The 13,713-nt window shown below is 36.6% G+C and overlaps 1 protein-coding gene across 3 annotated transcripts in view; it reads left to right on the top strand.

The window, feature by feature from the left end:
- Window positions 1-13,713, top strand: part of ENTREP2 (endosomal transmembrane epsin interactor 2) — a 145,630-nt gene that overhangs the window by 112,544 nt on the left and 19,373 nt on the right. For 2 of the 3 annotated variants that reach the window (XM_074838002.1, XM_074838001.1), the window contains exon 5: window positions 5,345-5,452. In XM_074838002.1, coding sequence (XP_074694103.1) covers window positions 5,345-5,452 — 108 coding nt within the window. Of the gene's footprint in view, window positions 1-5,344; window positions 5,453-11,744; window positions 11,763-13,713 lie in introns of all 3 variants that reach the window. The other variant, XM_074838000.1, reaches the window with a different exon arrangement.

The raw sequence follows: 13,713 nt of genomic DNA, 5'->3' as shown, positions 1-13,713 counted from the left end.
TAGTTAAATCATGTTTAATCTCACAAATAGTACAAACAATTTCTGCCTCCTGTTTGAGATAGCTATTTTGTCCAAATTATTTGTTGTTATATTTCTTCTTTCATTTGTAGCCTTCATTTCTCCAAATACCTCAGTGAGTCCTCCACAGTTAAAGGATCAGCCTATTATCTTTGTTTGCATTGCGTTACTAGTAGAAAGTGAAAAAGCCAGTCAACACATGTGCAATTTAACCTGGACAACACACCTCCATTTCTTGGCAGTCTTCACTTCTCAGTTTGACGATTTGTGCAAGAAAAGGGCTATACCTGACACCACTTATAATTTTGACTTAGCAGAATCAGTTTCATGAACATTGCTTTCTTGAATGTAGTAGCTACTTGCTGCTAGTGTGCATTCTTAGGGCTCAATATATCTGAAAACGATGTTGTTTATAACGCTGTCTCTCTGAGAAATGTTGACACAGGATGACTATTTCACAAAGGGCTAAATCCCAGTGTTCGCATCTTCTATTCCACACACAGCCACATTTTTGTGCAATTCATCTAACCTAGCTTTCACCATTTTAGTGGGTTAAGAGGTTGGTGCTCCAGAGCCTTTGTATGGCTGAAGAATTACATTCATTTTGGTCTTATACTCAGTTTCCATTCTGAAGATCTCCAGCTGAGACATTTTACAAGACCACAAATTTTGTGCGATAAGCAGTTTCCTTCTGAGTCAGTTTTGAACTCTCAGGGATGTGTGAGTCTGCTTATTTCAAGAATTTACAGGATCATAAAGGTGGCTGTGACTATTATGGAGGAGAAAGCATAGGAAGTATGGGAGGGTTTGTATGAGGAGGCAACCCCAATTGAAGATGGGGTAAACTCCCCATAGATAATAAAGGAAAGGTTTAGTTTCAGTATACTTTTTGCTTTATGATTGTTTCTTTTGGAAAATGTGTGTTTTTAAAACTTCTATTGCAAAGAATTATTTTAATTGTGCTAATAAAGGCAGAACTTTCAGGTGCAGTAGCACAGAAACAATACTAAAAGAGTAATACTGAAACCACCTTAACTCAGTAAAAGAAGAAAAAATAGATATTCTTTCCTTAAGTAAGACATACGGACGGTAGCGTGAATAAGATTGGAGGATGCACAAGTATCCTTTGTGGGACCACAGTATAAGTCGAAGGTGTCTGTTATTAGAGAGGGAAAATGTGATAAACAGTTATGTAGGTAATAAGACAATTAATTTGGTAATTATTAAGTTTTAATAAAAATGGAATAGTATAACCATGAAATCTTGCCTTTTAAATAAATCAGTATTAAATTCAAATTCAGCTTTTGAGATTTACCGAGGGACCTACTTGGGAAAATAACTGGCCACAGAGAAACAGCTCACAATGCTGTGTAACTCCTGTGGGTATATATCTCAATTCATCTAGGCTTGCTTCCAGGCAACTCTGACAGCAGCTTCCACTCTTAAAGGGGTCTGTGTCCTCTGCGATTACTGAGTTAAGGTGTAGCAAGAAAATTGAGTACATAACCTGCAGAAGAATAATTCTACATAGTACATTATACCTATCAGAGCATTAATTATTGTATAAACATGCTGAAGAATCAGATTTTTGTCTTAAAAAGATGAAAATACCCAGAAGAATACCATGTAAAAGAAAACTGTTTCAGCCATTTGTGAACAGCAGTGAAACGTATTTCACACCATTACAGATTCATGTGTTGTGTATCCTGATTAGTGTAGTTCTTGCAGATACCAACCAAAAACCTGTCACTAAAGCTCCTTGCTTTTGTGTTTAATATAGATTTCCTACTCCTTTAGACCTCTATGAATGTAGCTGTCTGTGGTGAAGTGCTGTGGAGAGTTAAGATTATCCCTGTTGTGGTTACTGCTTTTTCACAGACATTTCCTAAAGGACATCTTAATTGTCAACGTGTTCCAGCTGGAATCTGCATAAGCACCTACACTGTCTTTCTGGTAGCATGTTTGGCTATGGAGGGGTTTAGATCTTGAAAGCCTGTTCCTGCTCACTTGCTATCTATAGTTGAATAAATTAGTGTCCTATGAATTATCTAATTACTTGTTCTGCAGGGCACGGGGAGGAAATTCCCTGAAAATGGTAAATTGCCTAAGGCTGATTAATGGCGGGGGGGGGGGGGGGGGGGGAGGGGAACAGAGGGAAAGGTTTAGTTCTTGGTTTGTGGGCTGATTCCTGTTTGAGTTGAAACAGACTTTAGGACAAAAAAACCCAGTGAAAACAAACAAAGAAAGAAGTAGCCTTGCTTTCAGAAATACCTACTGATGGTGAGGATATCATAATCATTGCTCAGCTATTACCTTCACTGTGAAAAATTTAAACTTAACGTCTTTTCCAAATGTGTTTAGCTTTGCTGTCTTGTTCTGGTTTTGGCTGATAGATGTCTGCTCTTGTTCTTTATGAAATACATAAAATTCTGCATCACTGCATTTGAAACATTCTAGTTGTATTTTCTCCTTCAAAAAGATTGCAGTGGGAACAATACTCTAACTGTTGTGTGTTTAGCCTGGAAAAGAAGTCTGTTGATTACTGTCACAGTTGTTACTGTGGACAGTAATCCCTGCTCTACATAACATATGTAATGCTGAATAGCAAACTGAGTTCGGCTACCCATGCATGGCAAAAATCTCAAACCACAGCAAAGAAGTCGTGATCATTGTGTGTGTTCAGTCTGGGACACTACTGCAGCTCAGGGTACTTGCAGAGTCAACTTACTTTGTCTGTTGTTTCACAATAGCTAGCAATGAATAAAAATGAAAGCAATTGGTTTGACACTGTTTGGAGAGGCTTTCTAGAATTACTGGTAGAGAAGGAAGAGATTACTAAAAATGAAAAGCATTAAAAGATTTTACTCTGTGCTTTGGAGTGTGGAAGGAATTGGGGAAAAAAATTTAATACTTTCTCTCTCTGTTCATGTAGTATGAAATGGGTTTGGCTTATTCCTTATTTTTTATAAATGTGAGATAAGTGTAATTGAGAATAAGGTGGTGTTGCTTCTATCCTTACTTAGTAGTAGGATGAAGAGGGTAGTAGTTCTGCAGAACCTGAGGTTATGTTGGACAAAATCAATGATGTACTGTTGAAAAAAACCTCAGTCATCACTGCAGGATGTGTAAGGATGAGTATAGCTTGTAAAGCACAAGAAATAATCCTTACCCTATAGTCAGCATTTGCAAGGCCTTGGTTGTGCCCAGTTTAGGATTCTGCATTTGAGGAAAAATGTGGACCAACTTGAGGTGAACCAAATGAAATGAATGAAAATTATGAGAGGCCTAGGAAATTGGTCTCAGTCAAGGTTTGGGGGAAATGGGGTTAATACATCATGGATTAAAGGAGGAAGAGACTGCAGGCATGATAATAGAGTTTAAAGGTGTAAAAGCCTGCTCTGTAATAGCCTGTTCTCAGAAGCTGCGGAAGAAAAGGAGGAATGGTTTTCAGCTGTGGATGTCTGATAGTAAAAAACAAGACACTGATAGTAAAACTAAGCATTGGAATAGTGGGATGAAGCTGTGGAATCTTTAGGAACAGATCAAAGAAACATCTGTTATGAGTGATATAGGCAGAGTTGATTCTATCGTGAGACATATAAGTTGTATGAGGGTCTCAAAGACACTTTGGATCCCAATTTACAACTTTGATGTACATTTTATTACTTAGCATAAATGGTATTAAGTTATACATTCAGATTAGCTAAATCTTTTGGTTCTAAATGGCTGTAGTAAGCAATGAATAAAGGTTCTTATTGCTAGGAAATAGCCCTATTTCTACCCTAGATCTTGTCTCTGCCTTGGTGTTCTTTACCTAGGTTTAAATATGGAAAGCAGAACATGCAGGATCTCAATCTCTTTTTGTGCCACCGTTAACTAATTGCATCTCTAGGGATTTACTTGCCTGTTTACCTCCATTTGAATGCTCTAAGTTGGTCCATATGACTGTGTATTTGAATGAGTCCTCTATATCACCTTCTGTATGTGAGTTAGAGATTGGCCTTTCCAGTATTTTGCTGTTGATGCTGTTGATTCGTTATTTCCCTGGCTGAGGAGCTGGCCAGGAAGACAGAAAACTACAGACCAAATCAGCAAGAGCAAATCTGGCTCAGTGTAAGTGATTAAATGACTAGAACTTGTTGACCCATTTCATGTCTGCCTGGTTCCCATGGCTGGCATTTCCATCTTCAAATGAAGGGCACTTGAGGAGCATGCAGTTATAGTGGCAGGAGTAAATCTGCACCTTTCTATCATTTTTTCAGTACTGTTGGAAAAAACAAAGCAGGCATTGCATTGATTTTATAGCATGGAAGTTATTTTATGCACTGGCAGTGACTGAAATACTCTTTTAAACTTAAATCTGCAGATTGTTCATTACACAGTGGGTGTTTTTACTCATGATATATTAACAATTTTGGATTTGTTGTTCATCTGTTCTCTGTGATGCTTTTTCTCAAATACTTCTGACTGTTCAGAATACTAACTGAGCCACATAATGGTCACAAGTACAACAGCTATGCAATTGCTGTAGAAGGATTGTAGTAGTTTTGAAACGTCACCAGCATGCTAAATCAGTGTTCCTTTTCACTGGCTGTTGGGAAAGTAAATTAAAAATCCAGTGATTGGAAGAGATGGATGCTTTTTTTTTAATTATACCTTTGCTATAAAAATGTTTCTGTTTTAAATCAAATGTTTCTTTTATTTTATCATACTTAATAAACAGAAATACTTTATATTCTATTTTAAATGTTTTGGGTTTTTAAAAAAATAATGTAGCCATATGCACTTACTTCATCAGCACCAGCTGAAATGCCCAGATGTGTAGTCACTGCTTTTCTCTTGTATCTAAAAATGTTTCAGATGCATAGAGTATCTGACACAGGATAAAATTCTCTATTTCATGCTAGAGTTCCCATTGAATTTTTTAACACACAAACCAAAGCTGTAGGGTTGAACTACTGAAAGCAATGAATCAGAAGTCTGTTTCATAGTATCTTCCTTGTGATAGCTATAGCTGGGAGTCCACTGTGAAAGCAGTAATTTGTCTTTCAGGGAACTGGAACACTTGAAATATCAATACTTCTGAGGAAATCTGTAGTACCAAATGTATTGTGAGAAGTGCGGAAGTGAAGATGTTTGTTTCTGTAATTGTTCCCTTGGCAGACTGGTTTAAAAAAGTTATGAGCTGAATGGGTTCTACATAGTTAATTGAGACCATATCAATTGATAGCAGTTGACAGTGTTTATTAACAAACTGCTAAAAATATTTCCTGTCCTTTGTGTCCCTGAGATAAGAGATGATATTCTGATGCATGTCTTTTCACAGGACCTGTTGTTCAGTGTGTGCGCTCTCAATATCATCTCCACCATTGTCTGTGCTTTGGCAACAGCAATGTGTTGCATGCAGATGGTTTCTTCTGATCTCCTGCAAATGGTGAGTATGTTTCAGTGACAACACAGGATACTGTCCAACATAACGTATTGTCCTTATCTGTGTATACTCATTTGTACCTACTCTTTGCTTATAAACTTATGCCTATGTGTGTGTCTTTGTGTAGTGTTAGAACGTGTGTGTGCATAGGTGTATTTTTTTATCTGCATGCATCTATATAAATATAGCGTACAGATGTATGCAGTATGAACAGCTGCTGTGTTTAAAGTGTTTACATATTATATTAGAGAGATATAATCAGGATTTTGCAATTGGAAGTGTTATTTTTGTTAATGAGGTTATTAATGAGGTTCAGTTATATATGCACATTAAATTTTTTGTCATTACATGTTTATTCTCTTCAGTTTCCACGCTTTACAGAGCAACTACCTAGCTTTGAGATACTATTTTTCACTACTTTTCTGATATGAAGTATGTGAACTGTGAGTTCAAAACTGGAACTTTTCACAGCCCTGTGCCAATAACAGTGTTTTCGTAAGGGAAACATGTTCAGCTTCAGAGTAGCACTTGTGTTTAAAACAAGAGGGAAGAGGATCATTAGTCTTCTGCATAGCCAGCTGCCCTACAGGATACTGTCTTGTTTTGGCCAGACAAAGACAGCTTTCCTATCCCAAATGAACGCTGTGATTCTCAAGGTTTCAATGTAATGTTGAAACAAAAAAGAAAAATTTAAAATCCTTTGTATTTTGCAGGCCAAGCATACTCTATCTAAGTCAGCTCTATTACTGCCTAATCTAGGAAATTATCGTCCGTTTAATAAGAGAGGGCAAGGGCACAAACTAATACCAGACATTTGTAAATGCCTTGTATTTTAAAAATTTGCATGGATGGAATACTTGCCCAGCAAGTTAGCTGCAAATCATTTACACAACAGAGAAATGTCTGTAACCTGCCATGCAGGCATGTGGTTGATTTAAAAATAAATAAATAAAAGTACACTAGCTGCCATGGATATTGATTTAAGTGCATGAATTCCAGAGATAAGGCTGTCCTTTCTAGACAAATGTTCCAGTCACTGGGTTACAAACTGAGTTAAAGAATATCCTCAATCTGTGATCTGGTGTTTACTTCACATAGTAGTGGATATAGTAAGCTAGGCACATATGTCTACATAATGCCTATAAATGGTACATAAATGCATTTTTTCATATATCACTCTGTATTCATATTGTGCGTGCTTGTAGAGGCTTATAAACAGTGCTTATTTAATAACTTCGGATCTCAAACAGAAGTGACAAAAATAATAATTTCAGCTGATGACACATTGCATTTTAAACATTAAAGGATTTTACCATATTGTGGGTATTCTTTCTTTTCATACACACACACACGCCACCACACCCCCCCCGATATTTGCTGCAAGAATGCCCATTGACTAGAGATCTTTTTCACCTTGCAGTGATGACAGGGAGATGAAGTGATCATCACACCTGGAAAGATCTGTCTGTTTAGTGTAACAATGGTAGCAGTGATCCAGAAGTGTAACCATATATATTCCAGGAATCGTAACCTACACTAAATTTTATGGTATTTAGCAGTGTAAGAGGAATGAAAATGTATAGATGACAATGAACCAATAATGATATTAAAGTGCTTCTGATGGCAAGAACCAGTAATCTCATGCTGGAAGTTTAAGATAGCAGCAGCAAGAGATACCACCCCTCTCAGATGAAAAGGTTTTAATTATCGTGCTGATTCTTTTACTCTACTCTTACAATATTCAAGAGCTACGTAGGCTCTCCTATTGGAAGAAGAGGCATAAAAATATAATTCCTAGCCATCAAAAGTATTATGCAGTAGGAAACATCCTCATTGGACATCATTAGGTTATCATTAGATCATCAGTTTTGTGATTCATGTGCTGTGTTAGTGTTCTTGTCTCAGAAATTAATCAGTTAGAATGGTGTATTTTTGCACATTTCAAATAATTTCAAGTTTTCTTCTGTCATGAAACTGTTCTATGTGCTTCAGGTTTTATTGCCTAGCAACATAGAATTGGCATATAATACAGTCTCAAGAAAATCTGCAACTAGTATCTGCTTTCTTGTTAACTTTTGCATACAGTGAGTATCTGATTTGTACAAGCAAGCTGACAGTATTTTATTGGAAACTGCTACCTTCCGAGGTACCAATCTTTTAGTAAAAATGCCCTAAAAAATATAAACACAAGCTGCCTGGTAGTAAGCACAGATTAAATTTTCCAATTAGTTTGAAGAGGTTTTTTTGGTTAAAAATAATCCCACCAAACAAACGTTTGGTTTCAAGCATTAAGGAAAAAATACTGCAAAATATTGCAAACTACTTTTATTACATTATATTTTGGTTTCCTTTAGTTTTTACTTTTGTACTGTTGTATAGGACACAAATGTATTTTCCTAGTTTTGAGTTGACTGTTTCAGAAAGTACCCCAGATTTTTCACCTTTAACCTTTCTCACCCTGTTAAGTATACATAGTTGCTCAGGAAAAAAACACCAACTACCAGTTGTACTAAAGCTGCAAGAGTAAGTGATACCACAGTTAAAGGTTGAAATAGCATTTGTTATGTGTTTCACTACTTTAGACACTTGAAGGCTGCACTCCATTAGAGGGCTTCCCAGAATTGTTCTTTCTGTGTACACACCCCTCCAGCAGATAAATGTGAATCAAATCAGATTATATCAAGGTTCTGTAATGTGAAGAAACATCTCTTAATAACGAAGCTGTCACTTCCATGATATTTCATTTGTTGCCTAAAGCAGTTTCAGTTTGCATCATCTGATGAATGGCTACTGCAAAAAAATCACTGTTTTCTTCAAAAGGTAGCTGCCTGAATTACACAAAGAATTACAAGAAATTATGCCCAAGCTAAAGCATGAAGTACACCTATTCCAGTCCTCCTTCCACTCCAAATATGTTTATACAGTAATTATCCTTGAAGTAATGGCACTGGTATCATTCAGTGTGTTCTGATTTTATCACCATCACTGTTAGTAACTGTTCTTCATGTTACGTGATATCTAAAACAATCTGTTATTTTGTAAAGGAAATAAGGTAATGATGACACATGCAAACTGTAACATTTAATTACTGTTTTCATCAGCCATAACGATAATTCAGCATGACATTAACTTAATAGGCTCTAGTTAATATTTCTACCCAAATACCTCAAATAAAACACCTCTGTATAAGGATAATATATTGATGGCATTGTTTAACCCCTTATCCCTGTGAAATAGTAATAAAAAAAACCCTTCAGGGTGAAGCTTCACATTAAGTGAGAATTGATCTTAAGTTATTACATAATTTTTATTATTTAACCTAATTATATCAAAACCTAAATATTAGATTTTTTAGTACAAAGCTCACTTAAACGTACCGAAAATCCCAGATTACAATCCTTTTAGAAATATGCGTTGCTAATGATGTACATCCATAGAAACAACCTAAATGTAAATAGAGTTGGATAAATATTCCCTGCACCTCCACCACAAATAAAAAGGTAAAATAGAAACCTTTGGTGTAGGAAACCTTTTGACATTTTTAGAAAATGTACCATTTTCCACTTCACATTTTATTGGTAGAATAACAATATTTAATAATTAAGACTTTTAAAAATATGCCCAGTATTTCAGGAAAGATGTAGTGTCACAGACCAGTCCCTCTATGACTACAGAGCTAATGGCTTACCATGGTTATAGGAACAGCAACTGAAAACAACGGAGCAGAAAAATTTGAATCTATGTTTTCCTTACCAAAAAATCTTCTGTGTTGCAATTTCCCTTTAAGATCAGGGACAAATTAGAAGAGTCAGCCATGATCCTTCTGTACTTGCAGACAATTAGCGTTTACATTTCCCTCCAGGAGATACTGATGCCAGTGTTTCAGAAAAGAAAAAACCTGTCCAGGAGGAGGACAGTTAATTGAAGACAGAATTATAGGCCCAAGTATATTGCAAAGAGATTTTACTATAGATAACATGCCAATATTTAATTATATGCAATTAGTAATTTTTATTTCCCATTCCCAAGAATTAGCAGATTTTTATAAATGACATCTAGATAGTGAAATGAGGATAATGAACCCTGGAGTCTCCAAAGGACTCATTTCAAAGTTACACAGGAAATTTATTAAATGTGATATGGAAGGCAGAGGTGGTAATTACATGCAGATATGGGAAATACTCTAGATAAGAAGATTCCCGTAGAGCACTAGCCTTGTACTATGGCAATTACTGGTTTAGATATGTCATAGTTGCTAAGCAGTGAATCCCAGCGCTGTCATTTACATGGAGTCTGTAGTGCTGGTCGGCTGCAGAATACGTAGAAGAGAGGATATCTTTGTTGATGTTTAGTGGGGATGTCCCATATCTGGAAATACTGGTGAAGAGTTCTTAGTCTCACAAATCTCAGGTAGAAGGGATTTACCACACTGTATCTTATCGGGTAACTGTTTCATTAGAGAATTATATTTACAGTTCTTATCTGCTGTTTCTTCAGTTCCTTAATTGAGACTCCTCTATCAGCTTTTACTTCAATAATCAACATATTCAGGACATAACTAATAAACTCCAATCATTCTGGTCACTTCAGTGACCAAGTTTTAGATGACATCTCAGTGAAGAGCTGGAAATTTGGTCTGACAATAAAAAAAGAGAGTGAGTTTTACAATCTTATTCATACCTATCTAATGGTGTTTATTTCACCTTGAAGAGCTAAAACCTGAGAGAAGAGTTCTGTTATTCCACAAAGCACTGTCTTCTTCACTGGAAAGCGACAGCATGTGTGACTTGCTACAGGTTCTAAGCTTGCTGAGAAGGTCACTGGTGTGCAGCCCTACAGTACTATGGCACGCAGATCCTTGAGCGTAACTGCGTTTTCTGAAAACTTTTACCTCTTCTGCTCCTGCTGGAAGTGGTGTGCTTCTAACGTTTGTGTTTCTAATTCTCTGCTTGCTAACAACTTGCTGCTGATGCCATGGCTAACTTCTGTATTGAATTCAGGTCCAAGAAGTGGGTACAAAACCACAGCATTGTATGACTTTCTTGTTTACCCTGCTGCAACCAGATAGTGTGTTTTATTCTTCCCTCAGAACTGTAAACTAAATAACAAATTAAGTAGTCCTCAGTATGAAATAAAGAGGAGGGATGTTTAAATCAGGCTGTTTAACTCTGTCAAAGTTAGGTATGCCCAGGTAAAGCACACAAAATTCTGTGTGCCATGTGTGCACTATGTTGCACATCCACTTAGCACATGCACCGATCTATGTATAATGCCTATACATAGGCACATTCCACAGACTAAAGTAAGGCCATCTTTAGTCCAAGGATGGGAAAAAACCTGCATGTGTATAATAGTTGGAGTGCCAAGCTTCAAACATAAGTTGGCTAGTTCCTAAAAGAAGAGCATGTATTCTAGATCTGTATGTATTTCATTGTCTGTTGGACTTCTGAAAGCTCCCAGCAGTTCCAGGTGGTCAACAGAAATGGTTGAGGATTTGGGATTTCCAGAGCCAGGGGATATCTAGTTATGCCTAGTAAATATGTTCAAAATGTCTATTGATAGCTATAAAGTTATGCAAAGTTTTTAACACTGTTGGCTATTTACAGTGTTTAGCTTTTGGTGCTATTTGCTGTTCATCCTTGTCTGCAACCATTTTCTACCCATTGCTTCTGTAGTGGCTATTGGTTTAAGCCCAAAAGCCTGGCTAGGAGACCTGTTTTGTGAGTTGTTCCATAGTGTGAGCTATAGTTTTTGAAATTACATTGAATGCAGCTTGATCTTGTTTATACTTGTGACCGAACAGACCACCCCATTTTCAGTTTGGCAGTTCTTGTTGTTGCCTATCCTACTTGCCATCAATGTTTTGAGACTGATTTTTAGTAACAACTGTCTGCAAATACCAAAAATGTGTTTCCTTGTGAAAGCATTTGTCAGTGTTCCTCGACCTAGTCCAGCTTTGTTAGCTGTTTGCATTTTCTTACTGTGTCTTTTTCTCACCTATGGACTTTGTATGAAGTCTTTGCTGAGCCCCTGCCAGCCTTCACCATTTGAGACTAACCCTTAAAGATTCTTAAAATACATTTTCCTGTAGGAAGAATAAACTTTTGCAGGCTAGTAGAGATTAATAGATAGGGAGGTATGGAATAAAATATGATTTAATCCCCATGTAGTAGCTTTCTGATTGTTTTCTCAAGGATGTCTGTTCTTTGTGATAATCCCTTATATTTGCTATTGTTTCATTTCCTGCTAGTCTCCCTCTTACAGCCTTTCTCACTTTAATTTCTGTGCCTTCCAGCAGGATGATATCACACAGGTAAACTGTTGTTTATAAACACACCCCCCAAATGTGCATCTTTCCTGTCTGTTTTGCCACTCATTTTCAGCATTGGTCACACAGAGTTTGTTGCCATGACTTGTATTCACAGTAAAGGTTTTGAAAGGGATGCAAATGATTCTGCTGTTAAACTGAACTGCATCTAAACATTAGGTCTCTTCCTTCTTGAACCATAGCCTCTTCTACCCTGTGTAAAACCTTTCCCTTCTGTCACATCCCACAAAATGTATGCTGATAGTTCATTCACTGTAAAAGTGCTGTGTGTTTAATTGCCTTGTTCGGAGGAGTGTTAAGAGTATTGCTCCCTATATGTGACTGAATGAAAGAAGCTCCAGGGAACTCGAGAACTGAAGGGATGGAGCTACGTGTTCTCTGGTGCAAACCAAAGCTTGGGTTCCATGGCAGTGTACAGAAGTAGACTGGGACAAGGTAAAGAAAGCTGTAAAAGAAAATTGTTAGTTTTCAGACTGTAAAAATGACCCAAATTATCAACTCTACTAGGAAAAGGAGTGTAGTCCTGAGTTTGGTGGAATTAAGTAGGGTACAAAATGTGAGCCAGGGTATGCAGATATTTGTCTTTGTTATGATAAATTTTTATACAGCTTTTAGGTCACTAAGCTGAAGTTTGTCTTGCTTCCTTTTTCCCTAAAAGATTCTTCAGTGTATTTGGGATGGTAGCAGACTGATGACTGCTGATGATTGTATCACTTAGGGCAGAAGTTTGATGTTTAACGGTTATATTAAGGTAATGTTACAGTTTGGGAAATGGCTGTTGAAAGATCAGGTGTATTTAGACCGAATGACTGCAAAAATGTGGTTTTATTCTGTAAGACAAATGTGTACTTGAAATGTTATTACAGCATCACATCTCACATGAAAAGAGGGTGCTTAACTGCATCAGGTATTTTATGTAATGAAGAATAAATCAAGTAGATGTCTTTTATTCCTGTACCGTCAGTAGACTACAGTGGCTGAAAGTCATTGATTGACTGTCAGATACAATGATATAACATGTTCTGCAGAGGAGGTTCTTTGATAGTTACTTGTGAAAATATCTCTAGAAAGCTGATTAGTAAGCAACTAATAGTTCATTTTCACAAACAATTGAAATTGGTCCTCCCGACCCTCTGTTGTGTCACAGCTCTGACCTTTGAAACAACATACATAGTGTGTGTTTAGTAGAATTAAGATGTATCTCAACATTTAAATACCAAAGACCAATATAATTTCTATGGTAAATTCAGCATAACTGCACCAAGTTAAATTTGAAAAAGTGAAAAATATAAAACTGTGACATTAAAAATTAAGATAATTTACTTTCTATTTGCTGGATCTCCAAAGCATAAGCAATTTCCCTTTTATTTCACCTTTTAAGCCTTTATCATGGATTTGAAGAAATAATAATGTAATGACACAACAGTACAAAGACATACATTCTCTTGTTCCAGTATAAAAAAGAAATGTGCCTTCGGCAAACTTTCTTAGCTCACTTTTTTTAAAGAGCAAAAGCTAAAGACAAGTCATTTACTGATCCAAGAAAAGCGATATGACAGAAGCAGCTTGCCTGGAGAAGGAGGAATTCTTCTGTGTTTTGGATTGTCTTTAGACCCCCTTTTATCCATGGGGATGATATAAAGCCAGGTCAAGGTGGCTGGGTTCCTTGTGATCTGCAGAATAGTCCATACTTGATCTTGAAGTAGTTTAAGCTTTTGCTAGATGACAGTGTTTCTGATATTGAAGGTATCAGAATGGCTATGCTAGAAGCTGTTCCTGTCACAAATTTTGACAGTAGTTCTCAGTATGATTACTTTTTATTATTTGGTGTAGTTAATTTTTTTTTTTGGTTTTGAGATGTTTATATGGAATAAATGTTTTTCTTACTTTCATACCAGTATTTAAAACCTTTATACCACATTTAAGTGTGCAGTGT

The sequence above is a fragment of the Strix aluco genome, chromosome 12 (assembly GCF_031877795.1).
Source record: "Strix aluco isolate bStrAlu1 chromosome 12, bStrAlu1.hap1, whole genome shotgun sequence".
Classification (NCBI taxonomy): Eukaryota; Metazoa; Chordata; class Aves; order Strigiformes; family Strigidae; genus Strix; species Strix aluco.
This window is presented reverse-complemented; position numbering and strand designations above follow the sequence as displayed.